This window comes from Geotrypetes seraphini, chromosome 4 (genome assembly GCF_902459505.1).
Source record: "Geotrypetes seraphini chromosome 4, aGeoSer1.1, whole genome shotgun sequence".
Taxonomy (NCBI): domain Eukaryota; kingdom Metazoa; phylum Chordata; class Amphibia; order Gymnophiona; family Dermophiidae; genus Geotrypetes; species Geotrypetes seraphini.
Window position 1 is genome coordinate 231,284,882 of NC_047087.1, and position 24,485 is coordinate 231,309,366.

A 24,485-nucleotide genomic window follows, 5' to 3' on the forward strand; every position below is an offset into this window, starting at 1 on the left:
TTTATCGGAGCTGTTCTGGATATGGTCCGACTCAGAGCGTTCCTTCCGCAACAACGTCTGGAGGCTCTTCTCCATCTTTGTCATTCAGTCTCCTCTCGCCCGTCCATCTCGGCGAGACATATGATGGTTCTTCTGGGTCACATAGCTTCTACAGTACACGTGACTCCTTTTGCCAGACTTCACCTCAGAATTCCTCAGAGGACCCTGGCATCTCAATGGACGCAGGTTTCCGACCCTGTGATTCGACACATCCAGGTCACTCCTGCTCTGTCCCAGTCTCTTCGCTGGTGGATGCTCTCTTCCAATCTATCCAGAGGCTTACATTTCACACGCCCCCCCATCATAAGGTTCTCACGACCGATTCTTCAACTTACGCTTGGGGGGCTCATCTAGATGGTCTCCGTACTCAAGGCTATTGGACCAGTACGGATCATCAATGTCACATCAATCTCCTGGAACTCAGGGCAATTTTCAATGCTCTCCATGCTTTTCAGCATCTGCTTCATGACCGTGTAATCCTCATTTGCACGGACAATCAAGTCGCAATGTATTATGTCAACAAACAGGGGGGCATGGGATCTGCCTCCCTCTGTCAGGAAGCTCTGAAAGTTTGGGATTGGGCAATTCGCCACAACACCTTCCTCAAAGCTGTCTACATTCAGGGGGCGGACAATGCCTTGGCAGACAACTTGAGTTGTCTTCTACAGCCTCACGAATGGACTCTCCATTTCACGCCCCTGCATCACATCTTCTCTCAGTGGGGAACGCCTCAGATAGATCTCTTTCCAGCCCCCCCCCCCAAACTTCAAGCTGCCTCAGTTCTGCTCCAGGATCTACACTCCTTATCGCCTCAAGGCAGATGCTTTTCTTGTGGACTGGACGAATCGCTTTCTATATGCGTTTCCTCCGTTTCCTCTCATTCAAAAGACGCTGGTCAAGCTGAAGTCCGACCATGCCACCATGATTCTGGTTGCTCCTCGGTGGCCCAGACAACCCTGGTACTCCCTCCTTCAACTCAGCAGCAGGGAGCCATACCTTCTACCAGTTTTTCCCTCTCTGCTTACGCAGCATCAGGGATCTCTACTTCATCCCAACCTACAGTCTCTCTACCTGACAGCTTGGTTCCTCTCAACATAGCTCCTCTCCAGTTTTCTCAATCTGTGAGGGATGTTTTGGAAGCTTCACGGAAGCCTACTACTAGACAATGCTATCACCAAAAATAGACTAGATTTTCTGCTTGGTGTTTTTCTCACCATAAGGAGCCTCAACTTTCCTCCTTATCTTCAGTTTTGGACTATCTGTTGCACCTTTCTCAGTCTGGTCTCAAGTCTACTTCGATCCAAGTCCATCTTAGTGCAATTGCTGCTTTCCATCAGCCTCTTGAAGGGAAACCTCTTTCTGCTCATCCTGTGGTTTCCAGATTCATGAAAGGACTTTTCAATGTCAAACCTTCTCTCAAACTGCCTCCAGTGGTTTGGGACCTTACTCAACTGATGAAACCTCCATTTGAACCAATGGACAAGGCTCATCTGAAGTATCTCACTTGGAAAGTGGTGTTTCTAATTGGCTTCACTTCTGCTCGACGAGTCAGTGAGCTTCAAGCGTTGGTTGCGGATCCGCCTTTTACAGTGTTCCATCATGACAAGGTGGTTCTTCACACTCATCCGAAATTCCTTCCTAAAGTAGTCTCGGAGTTTCATCTCAACCAATCCATTGTACTTCCAGTGTTTTTTCCAAAGCCTTATTCTCATCCTGGAGAATCAGCTCTTCATACTCTGGACCAGTGGTCTCAAACTTGCGGCCCGGGGGCCACATGCGGCCCGCCAGGTACTATTTTGAGGCCCTCGGTATGTTTATCATAATCACAAAAGTAAATTAAAACAGTTTCTTGATCATATGTCTCTTTAGCTATAAATTACAATATTATTATTAAGACTTAGCCAAAAGGAAAGATTTATAAACTATAAAGAGTTTTACCTCATGCAAAATTGTCATTTCTTTAATAAGACATTAACTATTTTTTCTGAGGCCCTCCGAGTGCCTACAAATCCAAAATGTGGCTCTGCAAAAGGTTTGAGTTTGAGACCACTGCTCTGGACTGTAAACGTGCTTTGGCATTCTACTTGGAACGCACCAAACCGCACAGAACTGCTCCTCAACTTTTTGTCTCCTTTGATACGAACAAGTTGGGACGTCCTATCTCTAAGCGTACCATCTCCAATTGGATGGCGGCTTGTATATCATTCTGCTATGCCCAGGCTGGATTTCCTCTTCACAGTAAGGTCACAGCCCATAAGGTCAGAGCAATGGCAGCTTCTGTGGCTTTCCTCAGATCTACACCTATTGAAGAAATTTGTAAGGCTGCCACTTGGTCCTCGGTTCATACCTTCACTTCTCATTATTGTCTGGATACTTTCCCCAGACAGGATGGACAGTTTGGCCAAACAGTATTGCAAAATTTATTCTCCTAAGTTGCCAACTCTCCCACCATCCCACTTTGGTTAGCTTGGAGGTCACCTGCCTGCTTGTCCTGGGATAATGCACAGTTACTTACCGTAACAGGTGTTATCCAGGGACAGCAGACAGTTATTCTCACATCCCACCCACCTCCCCGGGTTGGCTTCTCTGCTAGCTATCTGAACTGAGGAGATGTGCCCTGCGCTGGGCGGGAAGGCACTCGCGCATGCGCGGTGCGGGCGACTCGAAACTTCGAGTTTCTTCAAGCAAGTCTGCTTATGAGGCGTCCCGCATCGGGGCTCCGTTGGATCATGTCACCCACTTGTGAGAATAGCTGCCTGCTGTCCCTGGATAACACCTGTTATGGTAAGTAACTGTGCTAAATGTCTCTTGCTGAAGTATACATAGCAAATAAGTGGAATTTATAATGTCAGAAAATAAGACAAGGGAGGGCTTTGGTATACAGTAAAATGAATACCTTTTAAGTAATAACTAGTTTCAAAGTGTGTGTGTATGTTGTGTTAACTCGATAAAAGGAAGTGATAATGCGTCTGTACAGATCATAGGTGAGGCTTTACCTGGAATATTATGCTCTGTTCTGGAGGCCATATTTTAGAAAGGATAAAGAGGCTAAGGGTAATTTAGGGCTTCTTTTACAAAGGTGCGGTAAGCGTTTTAGCGCAGATACTGAATTAGCGCGCGCTAGACAAAAATCTACCGCCTGCTCTAAAGGAGTCGGTAGCGGTTAGCGCATGCTATTCCGCGCGTTAAGGCCCTAGCGCAGCTTTGCAAAAGGAGCCCTTAGTGAAATGCAACCACAATGATGCCACTTCTGCAGCAAAAACCATCTCAATTGAGGTTTGAGAGCCTAAATATATATATATATTTGTGGGATATATGACAGAGACATTTAAATACCTGAATGCTATATGTGCAAGAAGCATAACTGTGTCAGTGAAAAGGAAGCTGTAGAATTGGGGGGGTCATATGATGCTAAAATGTTCAGTTGCCTTTTCTTATTCTTTGAACTACTCCAGATGTTAAAAATATGAATAATTTACCTCCAATCTATGCAGTTGAACAATCTAATGCATGATATGATTTTCTGGAGACTTAAGGATTGATAGCTTAGTGTCATTTTAATTTTTATTAGAATTGCTGGAATGATAATTGTATGTTCAAATTTTCCCATATTAAAAAGGATTTTTGTTTCTTTCCAGGCTCCAGAATTATTTGAAAACAGGTCGTATACTGTTACAGTAGATTATTGGAGTTTTGGAACAATGGTATTCGAATGCATTGTGGGGTGTCGACCTTTCTTACATAATCAGCAGCCATTTACATGGTATGAAATATGTTGTAAATGATACTGCCTTTCTGTGTACAAGTACAACCAAAGCAGTTTACGTAAATTAGTCTTATTGAAACTGAATAAAACGGAGGCGGTAAGTTATTTTTTTCTTTAATATTTGCTTTGGAATATTTTATAGGCATGAAAAGATTAAGAAGAAAGACCCAAAGCATATTTTTGCTTTTGAAGAGATGACAGGAGATGTTCATTTTAGTACTCATTTACCACAGCCAAATAGCCTTTGTAGGTAAGTATTCTAGAAGTTGTTTCTATGAAGGTTTAAAATACAATTGTGGTTAACCAATAACATTTCTCAGTTACCTCTTGTGATGCATCTGCTGTTAAGTGGTGGAGTGGTTCTTTCTTTGACACTTTTAAAAATGTTATGAACAGAGAAATGTGTTCTTTGGGATCCTTTAACTAAGCTCCAGTAAACACTAACATGCGCTTACTACAGCTTTAAGTGGCTTAATACGGGATGTGCTCAGACGTCCTGCATAATCTTCAAAGGGCATACACTTAAGTGTACTCAAAAAGATCTATTTTTTATTGAGCAGGTGTGTGTGTGCTAATCAGTTAGCATGTCCATATTACCATGCACTTAATTGGTTAACTCAGGATTACCATGTGAGCTCTTACTGTCTTCAAGATAGGTGTCAGTAAGTGCTCATGTGGTAGTTCTTTTTAGTGGTCACATGCTAATGGCGATTAATAGGAAAAATATAAAATTGGCTATTTTCCAGCTGGGGTAAAAATAGCCTTAGCGTACAAGAAAAACTTGCATAAGGGCATGCTAATGACATTTTTAACAAAACTTAGTTAAAAGATCTCATAGTTTATAGACTACTAACACAATGCGAATCATTGGTGAAAAGTTTACTTTACAGTAAATATTAATATGTCACCACAGTTGCAATTTATCTTTTACAAAAGTTAATTGTGGTACAAGTTGTGTTTGTTTTAAAATATATATACCGCCAGTCTGGAATTGTTAGTGGTTTACAGTAACATACAGAGTGTAGATTCAAATACAAGGACATCACAAAAAATAGACAAACACTTTGTTATTAAACATAGAAATACAATTGGATCAGTCAGCATTTTTTTATAAGCTGTAATCAGTCATAGTTTAACAGATAACCTCTCTTTCTATTTAAATATTTCTTAATTTGCCACCACTGCCTCCGGGGATCCTGCCCGCCCCCTGCCGCTGCCAGGAATCCTTCCCTCCCTTCCCCCCTGAAGCCGACCCAGTTCTTGTTTGAGCCACCCTCGCTCTTCTGTCTTCAGCGGGGACAGCGTACTTGGCTGACGCACAAGCCTTTAAGCCCTTCAATTCTGGGCACTTGGCTGACACACAAGCTCTTCAATTCTGACGTCAGAGAGAAAGTTTCTGGGTAGTTACTTACGTGCAGCATGTGAATCGCTGCGTGTGCCGTCCATGCAAAGAATGCTGCTGAAGACCGAAGAAGCGAGTACAGCTCGAAGAAGGTGGTAAATGTGTCAGCTGTGGGGGCAGGCAGGCAGAGATTGCCAGAAGCAGCTTCAGCAGCAAAGGGGGGAGGCAGGAACGTGGGATCCCCAGCGGTGGCAGCCTGTAAGGATGGGCGGGAATTGGCGGCCAAGCCAGATACCCCCAACAAGCGGCCCGCATACCCCCAAGGGAGATACCAAGTATGATATTTTTAAAATAAAACCCATATTGTTAAACGAATACTACAGCATTCAATTATTTGATAGGATTATATAATGGTTAGATCATAAAAATGAAACAAGGTCCATATGGTGGTTTTTGTTTGTTTTGGGTTTTATTTCTTTTGCTGTTTCACAGCATGCCATTTTTGACTCCCCTCCTCCCACACTATAAGCCTGAGTAACTACAAATTTAAATTAATTCCACATTTATAGCTTGCTTAACCACAAAGTTCCTAGCAGTTTGCAAGCTAAAATATATAACGTCTAATATTCCCTTATAAAAAAGTATGCCATCATCAACAAGTAGTATACATTTACAATGTCAGTACAAAAACATCAAAATACATCTAAAATAACTCAGCAGATAAATGGGGTGGATTTAACCAAATTATATTTGTCTTATCTGGATTTAACTTTAAAAAGCATTGAGACATCCAATTAAAAATATTCATAAATAGAACATTCATCAAGATCTTAACAAGACACATCAGATAGTACAGAAAAAATTAAAACTATCATTGGCATAAAAAATCATTTATCTCACAGATTAGCAAACCTAAATCTCTCAAATACAAATTAAACAAAATAGGGGATAAGAGGGGGAACACCTTGAGTCATTTGCCATTGTTATTTGTCATTTGCCAATTATTTTGTAAACATCTCCTCTTAAGGAAGCCCTCTATCCATCTCCAGACATTCCCTCCTACACCCATCCTGTTCAATAAAGCCAAAAGTAAGTCATGGTTGACCAAATCAAAGGCTGTTGATAAATTTAGCTCCTTACTTTAGACATAGTGCCAGGAGAACTGTTTCAGTACTATAGAGTGTATGAAATCCTGAGTGAAAAGGATCCAGTAAATCAAAACACTCCAAATATTCCTGTACTGAGATGTTAACGATCATTTCTATAACTTTAGTCAGGGGTTGAAGATTTTGCTAGTGGTCTATAGTTTTCACAATCTTTTGCCAACCCATTACATAGAAGAATAGCAACACCTAGGTATTCCCTTAGTGCTGCTCATTGGTTGGCAGTATTGCTGCCCGATTCAGGGAAAAAAGATTTGATTTGATTCAGCCTATTGAATTGGTTTTTCGATTCAATTCGATTTTCCTGCCCAATTGGGTGTTTTTTTCAAACATCCTGGTGGGGTTATTTTATAGCCTCTTCACCCCCTTTGCCTTCTCCTAACCACACTGGCGCTGTGGTATAAACAAAAAAGACTTTTCCTCGCTCTGTTAAATCCTAGCTCATGTTTGCAGTCTAACACCAGCTCTGGCAGGATACACATTTCAAATCTGACATATTGTAATCACAAAATGGAAAATAAAATTAGTTTTTCTACCTTTTGTTGTCTGGTCATTATTCAAATCTTGTCAGTCCCAGGCTCTGGTTGTCTTCTGATAACTTGCTTGCCAGGGTCTTCTTCTTTCTTCTTTCTCCGTGCTAACCATCCATCTGCCATCTCTGTCCTCCCCTTCCATTTCCCTTCCCTCCCCCAGAGGTCTGGCATCTTTCTTTTTTTTCACTTCCATCCACAGATCCACCTTTTCTTAACTACCCTTTCATCCAGCATCTCTCCCTCCTTCCCCACCACCCCAGGATCCACCATCTCTCCCTTTCTTTTCCCAACTACCCTCCTATCCAATATCTCTATCCCCCCTCCACACCATCCCTTGTGTCCAGCTTCTCTCCCTTTCTGTTCCTTCCCTCCCTAAATCCCATTGTCTCCTCTATTTTTAGACCCATTATTTCTTCCACCCCCCAAAGTCCGGCATATGCATGTCTCTTTGAACCCCCCCTTCCCTTACTCCCTCTGTGTACTTCTATACCAGGACCCTCCTCCCCAAAAGATCTGTTCCTTCCTGAAGGCCTGCCTGTCCCCCCTAAAGGCCTGTGCCACCATCCCTGGCCTGTCCCCCCCCCTTAAAGGTCTGCACCCCCTTAAAGGTCTGCACCCCCCCTTGAAGGCCTTACCCCCCCCCCCCCGAAGGACTGCGCACCTCCCCCCCTTCCTGGGAAAGCCTCCGTGTTCCCCCTGGCCTCCCTGCACCATTTACCTTGTAGTTTCAGCTGCAGCGAAGATCGCGGTTACAACATCTTTGCAAAGTGCTTTGAGCTGTTTCCTTTTCTGCGGTCCCGCCCCTCCTCTGACATCAGAGGCAGGATCGCGGCGGAGGAAACAGCTTAAAGCACTTTGCAAAGACGCTGTAACTGCGATCTTTGCTGCAGGCTGAAGCTATAAGGTAAACGATGCAGGGAGGCCAGGGGGAATACAGAGGCCTTCCCGGGGGGGGGGGATGCACAGTCATTTGGGGAGGCCAGGGGGGAAGCCGACAGCAGCACTTCCTAAATGACCCTCCCTCCTCGCCCTCTAAAGCAGATGTGGCAGCGGTCGGCCTGCAAGAGCAGCGCTGCCACTCCTGCTTTAGGGGGCGAGGGGGAGGGTCTGAATCGGGAAGCCGATTTTTTTTTTTTGTTGTTGTTTTTTGTTTTTGTTTGAACTGATTTGAATCGTGAATCGGGCAGCACTAGTTGGCAGGAGTCACAACTTTAGGCCTGGATTTACTATGGAGGTGATGCAGCCAGGGAGGGAGGGTGAATGGCTACTATTGATTGGTCCTGATGAATGGCTTTCCACTATATTTATTTTAAAAATTTCTATACCGTTTTATTCCAAAACGTTTAACAATAAAGTTACATACATAAAATATTGAAACAGGTCAGAATAGATAAAAACAAAAGCAGAAAGATTCAATCCTTGCAATAGGTCAAATGCTCAAAGAAATGCATCAACAAATAATTGTGTTTTCAGCAATTTCCTGAATGAACTGCTATCCCCACATTTCCGAATTTGACCAACAAGGCCATTCCACAGTTTTACTCCTGTACATGAAAAGGTCATGGCATTCGTTTCCACATAAATTGTAGAGTGCAAATGTCATCCTATATTTTCTAGGATTATTTTGCTAAAAAAAAATCTGTGATAATTTAAAGGAACAGTTTAACCCATCTATAAAGTTAACAACTTGTGTAATGTGCTTTCATTTGTCATCTTAGTATTATTGTGGAACCCATGGAGAATTGGTTGCAACTTATGCTGAACTGGGATATGCAGCAGAGAGGTGGAGAAACAGATCTACATTCAAATCGTCCTAAATGTTTTATATTAATGGATCATATACTAAACTTGAAGGTTAGGTTATATTTTATAGTTGTGAATGATTTAGTTTTTCCCAACAAAATTTTTAAGTTGTATTTTAATGGACTTTTATTCATGTATGACCTTATGGGGACAGGCTTTTAGTGAGTTTATTCAATTGCATGACCAGCCGAGAAGGAAGATGCTCACAAGAAGACGCTTCTAGAAAATATTGGGGACCTTTTACTAAAGTTTAGTTCACATGCTAATGGACATTAGCATGTGCTAACCACACAACCTATAAGAATAAAATAGGAAGTAGTATTTAGCACCTGCTGTTGGTTAACGCACACTAAAGTAAAAGGGTCCCATTGTTTGGAATACTTTTGAAAGCAATTTTCAAAGCCATTCTGTTGGGTAAAAATGTTTTATCCATACAATTGGACTACTTGAAAACCAAGTACCCATTATGTAGGCAAGTCTGCTGCTTGTACCATAATTTGAATATTTTTACCTGAAAGGTGTTCCAAGAAAGGGGTTGAAAATATTTCTGTTATATTTATTTTCAAAAGCATTTGTGTTTTGATTGGAAAGTATAGAGTTTGGTCCAAAGAGTAGGGGAGGATCCAAGATGGCTGCCGCTGTCTGATGCTGGAAGGACGCCTGAGAGTGTTTTCCTTACCTCTTTGGAAATGCCGAAAAGAAGGGGCAAGAGTGTTGGTGGTGCCTCCCAGCGCTCAGGACCCACGGTTCCTACAATTGAAGACATCTTCAGACGCCTTCAAAACGAGCAAGTCGGTTCGGGGAATCGCCCGATGGAAGCGTCGGCAGAGAGGAGTGCTTCGACGACATCCCATGGGCTAGATGTGACTCTGAGCCCCGACGTTAAGACGCCTCCCCTCCAGCCGTTGCCGCTGGGAGCTAGCTCACCGCGAGAGGAGAGCACGTCAGACGAGAGTGTGTTCTCCCCTCGAGAGGCCAGCACGTCGGAGGGCTTGCAGCAGGAGACAACTCAGAGGGACTCGTTCTCTTTGGAGAAACCAGCGACTGGGACAACTCGTGCTATGGAGGAACAGGGCACTGAAGAGGTAGACCAGACATCTGAACTATCTTTGCCTTCACTAACAATTCCTTTTGTTCCAGTTAAACCCCCAGAAGTCACTTTAGACTCGCTCTGGGAGTTAGTTGTGGCTTTGGGTAATTCTCTGACTCCTCAAATTAAAAACTTAGATAAAGAACTTAAAGACCAGAAAGAAGTTATTAAGAATTTGAAAGAAGACATAGAAATATTGAAATCTGATACCCAAGAAGATAAGAAGGACATAAAAATGATAAAAAGTAATCATGACTTATTGGTAAAAGATAACTTGATAATGAGGAGAAAATTGGAAGCACTTGAAAACAATTCCCGGATTAATAATTTGCGTTTAATTAATTTTCCAAAGGTCTCTTCAATTTCCCCAAGAGACATGATAAAGCGTTACTTTCTGGAAATATTAAAAATTCCTGAGAATTCATTACCTCCATTGATAAGAGTATATTATTTACCTATAAAGACTCAGGATGCTCAGAAGAAAGACGTAATTGGAAAATCCCAGGAAAGTTCTATGGATGTATCTGCTTTATTAGAGCAATCGGACAGAGAAGTGGCCATTCCAGCCACTCTCCTACTGACTATAGTTCTGGCTCCAGATAAAGACTGGATCCTTAAACTTTTCTTTAAAAATAGAACCACAGACTTCCTGGGTTTTCATATTCAAATTTTTCCGGATGTCTCTAAGGAGACTCAAAAGAGAAGAAGGGAATTTCTAATGTTGAAACCTGGTGTGACCCAGATTGGGGGTTTATTTTTCCTTAGATATCCTTGTAAATGTGTAGTAAGGTATCATACTTTGAAATATGTGTTCTTTGAACCAGCTCATTTGACAGCCTTCCTCTCCACGAAGCGCCTTGGGAATGAAGGAAAATCAGCGTCCAAGGAATAATTAGCTCCTTTTCAGTATCAGATAATGTGATTTCCTTTAGTTATTATTTTGTATCCTTAAATCACTCAGTTTCTTAAGTCTTGGATCCTAATTTTGAGGACTAGTGTGCGATTAAGTTGAGTTATTTCTTCTTTTTTGGAAAAAAAGTTTTTTTAATGTTGTGTTTAATATTATGTTTTCTTAATTGCACTTTCTGTACAAGATGATATGCTTGTTAAATAATGTAAAAATTTCTAAAATAAATAATAATTAAAAAAAAAGAAAGTATAGAGTTTGCAGCAATGGAGACGGTATAAAAATTGCTCTCTAAGTGGATAATTTTATAATTGCATACATAAAAAGTAGGTGCTATTGGAAAGTTGCACTAGGGAATTCATGTGCATATATTTATCCCAGGCAGCATATTCTCCCAGATAGTTGACATCATCCACGGAGCCCCGGTACAGATAGTGCAAAAGAGTATTGTCACTTTAACTTCTTTAGAAGTCTCAAGACTGCCTTGTACTGCGCATGCATGAGTGCCTTCCTGCCCAACATTGGCTCACGGGACTATCAGTTCTTAGTTATCTGTGGAGCCTAAGAAGTAATGTCTTGGATTCTCTCCAGGTGCGCATTTTTTTCCTGCCTTCCTTTTTTTAAAATTTGTTTTCTTCATTAAATTTTGTTTCAAGTACTTCCTGTCCTAAATTTTTTCCATTTTTTTTTAGTTTTTGAAATTTTGCGGCCTTCGGGCTCTTCTCGGCCTTTTTTCAGGCCAGCAGCATCAAGCCTTTCTTGGATTCTTGATTACTTGACATCCGGTACAATTGAGTCCTTTGATTTCATTGTGGCTATTTTTCCATCAATGTTCCAATGGGCTCAAGAAGTGTACTCTGTGCAACAGGGCCATCTCCATCACTGACCTGCACAGCTGGTACCTTCAGTGTCTCAGTCCTAAGCATCGGGTGGGCTCTTGTGTCCACTGTTCTACAGAAGTGCTCTTTGAAGGCTAGACTTCTGCAGCAAGAGAAACTTTTTGGATTCTCTTCAGCATTGACCATGTCTTCCTCACCGTCCAAACCCAAGAACTATTCTCTAGAAACCTTGGTGTCGACATCGAATTTATGAGAGCTAAGCGGAATACAACTCAAACTCGTGCCTACCTCCCTCACAGAGCATCAATACTCTGATTCACTTTTGCAACCAGACGTCTACTCACCAAGCCATCAAAATTGCACACATTTCAGGTTTGCCTTCTCAATCAGGTGGTCCTCATAAATACAGACAATCAAGACGCCATGTATTATATAAACAAATAAGGGGGCATATGTTCTCGCCTCCTTTGCCAAGGAGCAACTCAAATCTGGCATTGGGCCATTCCATGAAACATTTTTCTCAAAGCTGTGTACCTAGCAGGCAAACAGAACATGCTAGTGGACAAGTTGAGCAGGTTCTTTCAACCTCACGAGTGGTCCCTGAACTCCAGTCCATCATATCATCTGTTTTGTGTCTTCCATCAATCACAAACTTCCACAGTTCTTCAGGCTACACTCACTACTTTTTTGGGAATGCACATCTAGTAACATATCTACAAGACTGGATGAATAAATTTCTCTATGCATTTCCTCCAAAACATTAATAGCTCCAAGATGGCTAAGACAACCTTGGTTCCTTCTTCTCCTTCAACTCAGTGTCAGGGAACAAATACCTCTGCAGATTTTCCCAACTCATCTGACTCAAAACCAGGGGTCCCTCCTTCACCCCAATCTACGTTCACTAGCTCTCACAGCCTGGTACCTCTCTCCCAGAGAATAAATGAATTTGATCTCTCCGCTCCAGTATCAGCTATCATAGACGCTGCCAGGAAACCATCCACACAGCACTGTTACCATTTCAAGTGAATTTGTTTCAACCTATGGTATAACCAGCACACTTTGCTTCCAGATATGTATCCTCTGTCATCAGTTTCACTACAAGACCTCAAACACCCAAGGCACTACTTCAATATTTTTTTGTGCCCTTACAGGGGTGATGTGTTAATCATCGGTCTTTTTTAAAGCATATACAAAAATTGATATTAATTCTTAATGACAGGCTTGAAATTACTGGACATTGGTACAATTTGCGGACGATACGAAGTTATTCAGAGTAGTGAAGACACAGGGGGATTGCGAAGATCTGCAATGTGACATAATCAGGCTCGAGGAATGGGCATCAATTTGGCAGATGAGGTTCAACATGGATAAGTATAAAGTGATGCATGTAGGTAACAAAAATCTCATGCACGAATACAGGATGTCTGGGGCGATACTTGGAGAGACCCCCAGGAAAGAGACTTGGGAGTTATGATAGACAAGTCGATGAAGCCGTCCATGCAATGTGTGGCGGCAGCGAAAAGGGCGAACAGAATGCTAGGAATGATTAAGAAGGGAATCACAAACAGATCAGAAAAGGTTATCATGCCGCTGTACTGGGCCATGGTGCGCCCTCACCTGGAGTACTGCGTCCATCACTGGTCGCCGTACATGAAGAAGGACATGGTACTACTTGAAAGGGTCCAGAGAAGAGCGACTAAGATGGTTAAGGGGCTGGAGGAGTTGCCATACAGTGAAAGATTAGAGAAACTGTGCCTTTTCTCCCTCGAACAGAGGAGATTGAGAGGGGACATGATCGAAACATTCAAGGTACTGAAGGGAATAGACTTAGTAGATAAGGACAGGTTGTTCACCTCGCCTAGGTAGGGAGAACGAGAGGGCACTTTCTAAAATTGAAAGGGGATAGATTCTGTATGAACATAAGGAAGTTCTTCTTCACCCAGAGAGTGGTAGAACGCTCTTTCAGAGTCTGTCATAGGGGAAAACATCCTCCAGGAATTCAAGGCAAAGTTAGACAAGTTCCTGCTGAACCAGAACGTAAGCAGGTAGGGCTAGTCTCAGTTAGGGCACTGGTCTTTGACCAGAGGGCCGCCGCGTGAGCGGACTCTGGGCACGATGGACCACTGGTCTGACCCAGAAGTGGCAATTCTTATGTTCATGTTTGTAATTTGTAAATGAAGAGCACTTAGCTTTTGCCCGACGGCTGCCCAACCGTTTCACTTTACAGTTTCCTCAGGGGCTGTGCCTCTTCAAATATCCACACATCGGCCTTAATTTACTAAAATGAAACACAACTTTATTATTGCATTACCTGTGAAAATACTGACAAAACCTGATGTGAAAATTTTATAATTAGAAATACAATTTCTTATAAAAAAAATTTTAATTATAATATCTTAATATCAGATTCCAATATTTCATTTTTAACATTCATCCTAATAATGTTTGTTTATTTGTTTTATTAAAAGATAGACCCTTGTTGGGCAAAATCTAAGTGCTCTTTTACAAATTATAAACACACCAGTAATTTTGAGCCTTATATTAAGAATTAATATCAATTTTTGAATATACCTAAAAAAAGACCGATGATGAACAAATCACCCCTGTAAGGGCATGGAAAAATATTGAAGTAGTGCCTTGGGTGTTTCAGGTCTTGTAGTGAAACTTATTAGATTCTTTATAAGTTTGGTATTGGTTCTTTTGAACAAACTGAAGTTTTTCCTTTTTTGTGAATTGGAGTATCTTCTGTCGTCAGTGCCATCAGTGCCTTTCACATTCCTCTCGATAATAAACCTCTGGCTACATACCTATTGGTTTCCAAATTCATGAAAGCCTCTTACACTACAACCCCCAATCAAGCCTCCTCTGGTTGCTTGAGACCTCAGCGTTGTACTTTAATGAAGCCACCATTTGATGCATTGGCATTTTAATCACTTGAGCACTGTATATACTTGAATATAAACCAAGATTTTTGGGCCCAAAAATGGGGGTCTCTGTTTATATTCGGGTCCTGCACCACTCCTGAACTTGGTGGTGGTCCAGAAGTGGCCGGGACAGGAGGGATCCCTCCCGTCTCCTGTCCCAGCCGATTCTAAGAATTTTTAACTCCCTCCTGCCTCCTTTGCGCACCTTTAGAGTATCCCTGTGGTCCAGCAGTGTACTGTGCCAAGAGTGACCTTCCTTTGCTCCTGTCCTTGCAGAGCCGCTAGCTAATTGACTGCCATGAACTTGTAGCAGCCATTTGGTTAGTGGCTCTGCACGGGCAGGAATGAAGGAAGGTCGCTCCTGCTGCAGTTCACCGGCAGCCAATCAGCAGCTCTGCACGGGCAGGAGTGAAGGAAAGTCGCTCCTGCTGTGGTTCACTGCTGGACCACTAGGGATACTAAAGGTATGTGGGGGGTACAGAACCTGGTAGGGAGGGAGGGGGGCTGGCTGCAGAGACTGGCAAGGGAGAGGAGTTAGTGAGGGGACTGAATGCAGAGCTTGGCAGCAGCGAGGAGGGGGAACAGGGTGCAGAGCTTGGAAGGGCAAAGCAAGGCACTGCACTTGAATATTAACACCCCCCCCCCCCCCCCCCGGTTTATATTCGAGTCAACCTTTTTCCCTCCTTTTTTGGGGAAAAAAAGGTTACCTCAGTTTATATTTAGGTTGGTTTATATTCGAGTATATACAGTATCTAACGTGGAAAGTGGTCTTTTTAATCTTCAGCACTTTGAGTCAATGATCTCCAAGCATTAGTTCCAGATACATCTTATGCAACATTCTATCATGACAGAGTTGTCCTTCATACTCATCACAAATACCTACCAAAAATAGTTTCAGAATTTCATCTCAATCAGTCCATGGTTCTGCCTGTCTTTTTCAGGACCACATTCCCATCCTGGTGAAGCTGCTCTCCACACAAGGACTGTAAACACACTTTAGCTTATTACCTAGATCAGACAAAGCCTCATAGAACGTCAGCTCAACTATTTTTCTCATTTGATCCTAACAGACTGGGAGCTCCTATAATCAAGAGAACAATCTCTACATGATTAGCAGACTGTATTTCCTTCTGCTATGCTCGGGCTGGGTTACCATTGGAAGGTTGTGTTACAACACATAAAGTTAGAGCAATGGCAGCTTCAGTAGCTTTTCTCCATTCCATTCCTATTGAGGACATTTGTAAAGCTGCCACCTGGTCCTCAATACATACTTTCACATCCCATTACTGTCTGGAGACTCATTTCAGATGGGATAGTCAGTTCAGCTGTTGATGTTTGGAGGGGGTTCCTAGTTTCCAGCGGGAGGGGGGGTTCCTGGTTTCCAGCGGGAGGGACTGGGCATCCCTCCTGCTGGCAGTGTTTGCTGTGGGAGGGGGGTGGTTTCCGGTAGTTAGGATAGGGCATCCCTCCTGCCAGCGATGTTTGGGGATGTGAGTTCAGCAGGAGGGACTGGGCATTCCTCCTACTGGTAGTGGGAAGGACGGGTTGCTGCAGCCGCTAAACTTATAGCAATAGGGAGATCCCTTGTCGCGATAAGCTCAGCGGCTGTGGCTGCTTGAAATGTAGGCCAGCATTTTGCTGGCCTTTATTTCAGGTGCCTACCATGGGCCTAGGGAGGCATGTAGGGCATGCCTAAGGCCGCTTCCTTGTAAAGCCACGCCCACGCCTAGCCTTAGGCAGGCCTACACATCTCCCTAGGCTCCCGCAAGCATCTACAATGTAGGTGGCCTGCCTTGGACTGTTTTTTTATTTTGTTTTTTAACATGTGTCCTGATTGGCTGGTTAGGCAGCAGTAGGCTACCTACAATCAGGACGCTGTTTATAGAATTTGCCCTTAAGTGTCTATTAAATGTTAGAAATGTTCCTTGATGCCTGCAACTATGTATGAATCTATTGCAGTAACAGTAAGACGCTTAAGCAGCTAGGGACATTGCAGATGGCAGACAAGACACAAATGATGTCATTTAACAGTAGTTCATTGAAATCCAAAAGCAGTCTGTGCAGTTTTTTTTAATCATTGTATTCAGTTGTCTAAGATGTGTCTGAACTGGATTAGCAGCAATCAAAGAAAGAAGATTAGGTAAGAACAAGTTTTGCCTTAAATGCAGTAATTGCAAAATTGCCACTTATATTCTTAGTAGTGCTACTTATACATGCAGATTTGCAACTGTCTTTTTGAACATTTTCTTCTGTAAAATGTCATCTTCTGATTTGCATCACACATATTGTGGAAAAGGCACTGCTTTTATTGAACCTTTTCCAAAGTGATGGGGCTTTTTTTAAATGCACAGACCTAAATGTCTTGCCACCGTAACATCCTCTCTGTGTTTTAAGACATACCTTCCAACTCTAGAATTAGCTTGTGAGAAAGGTGACATACCTGCTCTTATAAATAATACTGCATTAGGTGATTAGTACAGTAGCCTGAAATTTTTTGGGGAAAGCTATATTTAATTTATGATTACAGGTGAACCTAAAACCTAGATATATCTCAAAGTTAAGATGCTGCTGTATATAAAAGATATTGGACTGGCATACAGATTAGTGCATTATGGTTCTAACATATAAAGATGTTGGTAAACAAGGATTGCTTCACCTATCCATTCTGTCCCTGTTCATGACTGCTGTACTGACACATGACCTCCCCCATCCTCTGTGGGTTGTCCCTTGCATTCTGCCACTCTTAGGAACTAGAGAATGACACGGGGACCCGTTTACCATGGTAAACTGCGGGTTACTGCAGTAAGTCTGCAGGAATGGAGACATTTGCAACTGGTTTACCGCAGGAATGGGGACAAGACCTTTCACCGCACTGCGGGAATGGGGACAAGACCTTTTACCCCGTGGAAGTGGTGAAAATTCTTACTCCTGTGGTAAAAAAAATTGTGCCCGTGTCAGACTTGGCATCTTCTCCCCAGCTCCTCTTGTGCCTATTTTACCTTCAGGAGGCAGCCATGATGAAGACAGAAGGAACCTAAAACCAAAGCCTGAGACCAATGTGATTTGAAGAATAAAATTACCAGATAATAAAAAGAAAAAAAATATATATATATTTTATATTTTGTGATTAGAATATTTCAGATTTGAAATATGTATCCTGCTAGAGCTGGTATTAGACATAACTGGGGACCACAAAGTCCAGGCTGTGCTTCTTTAGCTTTCAGCTGGCTTAGGGCTCTCTCTCTGACCAGGGGGCAGTTGCCCTAGTTGCACTCCCCTAATATTATTCTTGCCATGTGTGACTAAAGTATTCTGTTAGCTTGATTTTTCTATGTAGCATTCTGTAGTAATTTGGTTTGTTCAGTTTTCACAGTAGTGAAGGAAATATTTGTGAAAGGGAGGGGAGATGGGTTTTGTTGAACCTTGGTCTGTTTCATTTGTGTTCATAAAATGACAACTGTCAAGAGGAGAAGCTTCCGCCCACACACGCGAGACTGCAGGGTGGTACAGGCAGGCTTCGCTGGCATCAGTTTCTTTTCTAAAGGTAAGAGGGAGAGAGATAGATTTGGTCGGAGGGAGGGAAGGGGCCGTGTGCATGATCAGTGACTGCGCACCTTCCCTCCCTTAAGTTTCTTTACACCGTAAAGGTAAGGGAGAGGGAGGGAGGTTCTCAGGCCGCTGAAAGGCAATGAGGTGGCGAGAGGGAAGGGTGGAAGCTGTGGGGACGGGGGGCAGTGAAGGGGACGGCGGGGACGGGGCGGTGAAAGGGATGGTGGTCCGGTGACGGGGCAGTGACGGGGACAGATTTTTCCCCGTGTCATTCTCTATTAGGAACGTCCCTCTTCCATTGAAAGTTTGTTCTGTGTGGTTACTACTGCAGCTTTGAAGCTGACAATTTTAAATGCTCAGTCTGTTCCAAGATGAGAACAACTTTCAGTAGTTCTCATAAGTCACAAATAGGTCTAGATTTCAGGGGAATCAATTTTATATATCTGATAAATTGCTCCTGTATTTCTTTATTAAAGACATCAATATTGTTAATGTATAGCAAGCTTCAGAGTAAATTGTGTTTTTTCCTTTTTGTTTCTATAGATTGTACACATCCTAAATATGACTTCTGCAAAAATCATTTCTTTCCTTTTGCATCCTGATGAAAGCCTTCATTCTCTTCAGTCTCGAATTGAAATAGAAACTGGGATATGTGCTTGTAATCAAGAGCTACTGTCAGAGATGGGAACATCCCTGGATCCCCGCAAACCTGCTTCACAGTGTGTCATAGATGGAATAGTAAGAAGAATCTTAATTTATTTTCTTCCCTGTGTGACAAGCTATATAGAAATAAATTTTCATTCTTTGTTTCACTCTTGATGTTTCCAAATCCCATTGCTGTAGCTGGAAGGACAAAAAGACATGTTAGACCACAGCATCACTTCTGAAGTGTACCTGGACCACATCAGAAAATTTCATTACAATTATAAAAGATAATTTAGATTGTGACAGCGATTTGTACATTTGCATCTACAGCCCACATGGGCAATGAATGGCAACAGAGGATGCTGTTTGAGAATCATTCACAATACATGCAGATAGCCTACACTTTTAGCATGGTGCATACAATTCACAATCAACATATGCGCTTAGCAAAATAGTACAACATGAGTCCTTCTGGTGGTGCAAGTTTAGAACAGCTGTCAAGAGTTCAGGGGACTTGTGGTTCACTGGCACCATGCTGACTGTTTGAAAATGGTTCCAGGTGGGGGTTAGAGGGAACATTGGTTAGTTGGGAGGGGCCAGGACAATCTAGTGGAGAGTAAGAGAGGTCATTGTATTTCCTTAAACTTATAGGAAGCCCATAAAAATATCAACCATTGTTTTTCCTTAAACTTATTGGAAGCCCATAAAAATATCAACCAATCTAAGTTTTCTTTTTCATTTTGTTGATCTTGCAAAGGCATTTCCAAAGGAGTAGAAGGAGGAAGTACAAACAGTTTTGAGAACCCAGTCATGTATCTTGGGATGTTCTGTCCATAAAGCAATTATGGAACATAAAGGACAGACTCTGATTGATGGTCCTTTACTAAAAAGAATTTATTATGATTTTGTAAATTCCTAATGAGAAAAGGACAACATAATATAAACAAAGTTCCATTCAGATGTAATGCTGCTTAATAGTTTGAAGAAATGTTTGTGGTGCTGTCCCATTGTGTTTGTGAAACTTGTTTTCAAAGTTTTATGTCTTTTCAGAGAGGCTGGGATAGCTACATGGTATATTTATTTGATAAAAGCAGGACTGCTTATGAAGGACCATTTGCTTCACGAAGTCTTTCAGAATGTGTAAATTATATTGGTAAGTTTTGGTATTCTAATTGACAAGATCAAGCACAAACTCATTGTCCTGGAGAAAGAAACACATTGAAACAAATTACAGTTTACTATTTTAGCCATTTTCTGTAATTCCAATATTTTGCAGGTGTTAAGAATTTTAAGAATTTCCATACTAGGTAAGACTAAAGGTCCATCAAGCCCTATATCCTATTTCTAACAGTGGTCAATCTAAGTCACAAGTCCCTGGCAGGATCCAAACCATGAGTTTATGCTGCTTATTCCCAGAAATAAATGGTGAATTTCCCCAAGCTTATATTTAATAACATTGTATGGATATTTTCTCCAGAAACTTGCCCAAACTTTTTTTTTTTAAACCTAGGTACACCCCTCTGGTAACAAACTCCAGAGCTCAATATGCATTGAGTGAAAATAAATATTTTCTCCAATTTGTTTTAAATGTACTACTTAGTAATCTTATGGCATGCTTCCTCTCTTTGTATCAGGTAGACAAGTTACTACCATTATGTCCACTAGTTACTCAGCTAATGACTTAATTGCCAACTACAATGGCACGCATACATGAATACAGCTCTAGAGAGGCATCCTGTCTGCAAGAGAGCAGATTGTAGCTCTCCTAAGTGATCTCTAATCTTGCAGTCCATTTGTGAAAGATCAAGTCCAATATCAAAGAAATGAAGAAAAAGTAGAGTAGTGACTTACAGGGTGGATTTGATTTAAATCAAATTGATTTAAATCTTGGTTTAAATCGCTAGTCAGAAAGACTTGATTTAAATCATAGTTTTCTATAGACTCATTCTTACTGGTTTCATTTTAATATTTATAACCAGATATCATCAGAATAGGTCAGTTCTTGATATACTGCTCAAAACATTCCACTACAGAGTAGAGAGTTGCGCAGGGACAGAAATCCCACCCGTCCCCGTGAGGAATCCCACCCGTCCCCGTGAGGAATCCCACCCGTCCCCGCGAGGAATCCCACCCGCCCCGCGAGGAATCCACTCCGTCCCCGCCCATCCCTATAAACTTCAGAAATAGTTATTTTATTTAATTATGCTACTGAATTAAAGGCAAAGACACTTTATTAATTTGAAAATATTAATTGGGAAGAATACAAACTTTGTAAACGGGTTTCTATCAAAGCCTCTAATGTAAATATAAAATATAAATACTCAGCTGATGAGAACCCCCAAGCTGTCAGCTGAGGACTTCCTTTGCAGTTGACCAGGGGTCCCTTCTGCCAAGCTTGGCAGGCAGCAGTAGTGTCCCTGAGTCACAGATGCTGGCACCTCAGTGGCTCATGGATGCTGCCAGTGACTGCTGTGCTTTGTGGAGGGGAGTTCTGGCCTTCTCTAGAGGAGGTCCTCTGCTGGCGGTGCTTGGGGATCCTCACCAGTCACAGTAAGGGTCAGCAAGTACTTCAACACTGTAGAAATAAAACCAGAAATGCATTTCCTTTTCTTTTGAACACAATACAAAGACATCTGCTATATACATTTTCCAAAGCTAACATATTTTAGTCAATAAATTCCATTTTTTACCTTTGTTGTCTGGAGACTTATTTTTCCATAAAGTTGGTCCCAGTTTCTTTTTTCCGCTTTCCCATCTTCTGTAAATTCTTCCGTTTCTGTCCATTGGTTCTTCCTACCATGGTCCAGCATTTATCCCTTTCTCATCTTTCGTGCCTGCCCACCAGCCCCATGCCCAACATTTCTCCTTCTATCACCCCTCTCCAGCACCATGCCACATCTCTCTCTCCATTCCCTTCACTACTATGTCCAACATTTCTCCCTCTTGCATCCATTTCAATCTGTCCCACTGTTCCCTTTCCACCACAATATTTCTCCCTCTTATCTGTACCTCACTCCCTCCCTGTGACCAAAAATTCTCCTTTCTTCCATTCCCGTGTACACAACCATCTCTTGCAGCTATATGATGCGTTCTGGCTATCAAATATTCGTATTGTTGGTCCTTACACGTGTGATACATCCCAAGAATGTGGACCTGCAACACAAGCCAGTGAGCTGTAGGAACAAGATGGATTTTCAAAAATTACACCCTATAGCCCTGCTCTTCAGTTCATTTTCTGGGGAAAAAAAGTGTGTGCGATACTGGAACTATATAATCTCTAGTGAAACAGGAGGTAGCACCGGGCAAACATTGATCATATAGAATATTGAATAGTCCTTCTGTACAGTACTTTTGGCTGGCACATATCGTTTCTTTGTTATGCTGGAAAACATTGATTATAATGCTGACATTAATATTTTTTCTTTCCTTGCAACCTAATCTCCGTGTCACTTGTTAAATATATTGCCCACTTTTGCTTAAAAGATTTTTGACCACTGACTAAAAATAACCTGAAGAGAGCTGCCAATGTCTATAAATTAAACTTTGACTGTGTAACAGCACAGTCAGAAGACCTTCCTTGCCATTGCTCTGTGACCGATGGAAGCCAATTTTTTATAAACAACCTTTCCTGATTTAATCTATTTGCTTTCATCCTCTGCTTTGAAAATAATGGGGCTTGTTTATTACGCTGAATGCCCTGTGCAGCCTAGAACACTGTGGGTTTACATGAGGTTCTAAATGTGCCTTCTCAAACGGAATGAGAGGGAATGGGTAATTCAGGGAATGCAGCACTCTTTAAAAGGAGCTGTACAAGTGACTGATACTGGCCAAAGGTTGAGAAATGATTTTATCCTCTGAACCTTTAACCAGAGGGGCGTTCCACAGCTCTGCCGCACCGAGGACAGCTTTGTAAGATAACCCTTGAATTTTGGAAGCCCTCCCCTATGTTTTTTCAAATATGGTTGCAGCTCTCTATTCCCAAATTCATGCCTTGTGTCCAAAAATGCACTCCCTCCCCCCTTTTGTGTTCCGCCTCTCAGCCCTCATCGTTAAACAAATTACCAGCCAAATGGAGCTCGAGCCGCGAGGCTCGTCTTCTATTTCCTGCCTGCACTGCCCCAGCACACATAGCCGACCGGAAGTCTTCCCTGATGTCAGCGCTGACATCGGAGGGAGGGAGGGCTTTGCTTAAGCCCTTCCTCCGATGTCAGCGCTGACATTGGGGAAGACTTCCGGTCGGCTGTGTGCTGCGGCAGGGCAGGTAGCAAAAAGAAGACGAGCCTCGCGGCTTTAGTTGCATCGAACCCCGCAGGATCCCCGCAACCCTAGGGGGCGTCCCCACGGGATCCCCGTGACCCGAAGAGGGAACGCGCGGGATTCCCGTCGTCCCCGTTCCCGTGCAGCTCTCTACTACAGAGTTCCATCTAACATCTTGTGGGAGCATTACCTTGGTTCCACCCATTCTTCTCAGAGCAGCTGCTCCAAATGATTGTTAACAGAAGTATTTGGCAATTTCAATCTTATTAGTCTTTATTTCTGAGACACTGAAGTCTTTGGTTAGGAGGTGCAGCAAATGAGCACTGCAACCATATGTTAGCTTGGTATTCTCTTTATGCTCTTATAAATTTCTTTTTATCCTGGATACATTTGCAGCATTGTGACTAAACTGTTCATATTTTATTATAACTTTTGCTGCTGCTACTTCCTGTAAGTATTCTGTTGCATATCCTGAGGTATCAATTGATTCTTCAAGAAAGACATTTCCTCCTTCTTTTTTTTTTCCCATTATTTTTTATTTTCAAATTTTACATAAAGTGTACAAAATATTAAAATACAATTGATAAATACATAGTATCACTTTTATATCTAATACATTATATATCTAAATTTAATTTTCCCCCTCCCCCTCCCCCCACCCTTTTATTACTTTAATATAATATTTTTAATTTTCAAATTTTACAGAAAGTGTACAACATGTTAGAATACAATTGATGAATATTCAATAACATTTTTATATCTAATACATTATGTTCTAAATAAATTTTATCCCCTCTCCCTCCCCCCACCCTTCTATTATTTTTCAATCATACCTTACATATTGTATAATATATTATAACATATTATGTAGAAATTATTTTCCTTACCCCCCTCTATGTGTATCATAAAAAAAAAAAAAAATCCTTAAAAGAAGAAAAGAAGAAAAATCCTACTATTTATTCATTACAGTATTTTGTCAATGGCCCCCATATTTTTATAAATTTAGTATATGTCCCCCTTTGTATTGCTATTGTTCTTTCCATTTTAAATATATGACATATTGTATTCCACCAAAATGTATAATTTAGGTTGTTATAATTCTTCCAGTTGTTAGTTATATGCTGAATGGCAACCCCTGTCATAATTAATAAAAGCTTGTTATTTTCTGGTGAAATTTGACTTTTTTTTCTCATCATCATTCCAAATAATATTGTATCATATGATATTGCAATATGATTTTCCATCAATTTATTAATTTGTGGCCAAATTGAATTCCAAAAAGTTTTAATATAGGGACAATGATACAATAAATGATCTAATGTCCCTGGTTCTAGATTACAGTGCCAGCATTTATTTGACTTAGAACTGTCTAATTTTTGCAAACGTGTAGGGGTCCAAAAAGCTCTATGTAATAAAAAGAACCAAGTTTGTCTCATAGATGCTGACACTGTACATCCCATTCTCCAAGACCAAATTAGTGGCCATTGAGATGCATTAATTTGATGCTTAATCTCAATGCTCCAAATATCTCTTAGACCATTTTTTGGTTTTTTATTCAAATATCCAGATATTAATTTATACCACAATGCGGCTTGATGTCCTAGGAAGTCTGCTTGAAAACATAAGAA

General features: G+C 41.6%; 1 protein-coding gene across 3 annotated transcripts in view; it reads left to right on the top strand.

Annotated features, from left to right (window-relative positions):
- Positions 1-24,485, top strand: part of CHUK (component of inhibitor of nuclear factor kappa B kinase complex) — a 197,292-nt gene that overhangs the window by 89,109 nt on the left and 83,698 nt on the right. For all 3 annotated transcript variants that reach the window (XM_033940253.1, XM_033940256.1, XM_033940254.1), the window contains 5 exons: positions 3,678-3,802; positions 3,948-4,055; positions 8,562-8,697; positions 18,499-18,693; positions 19,651-19,753. In XM_033940253.1, coding sequence (XP_033796144.1) covers positions 3,678-3,802; positions 3,948-4,055; positions 8,562-8,697; positions 18,499-18,693; positions 19,651-19,753 — 667 coding nt within the window. The remainder of the gene's footprint in view (positions 1-3,677; positions 3,803-3,947; positions 4,056-8,561; positions 8,698-18,498; positions 18,694-19,650; positions 19,754-24,485) is intronic.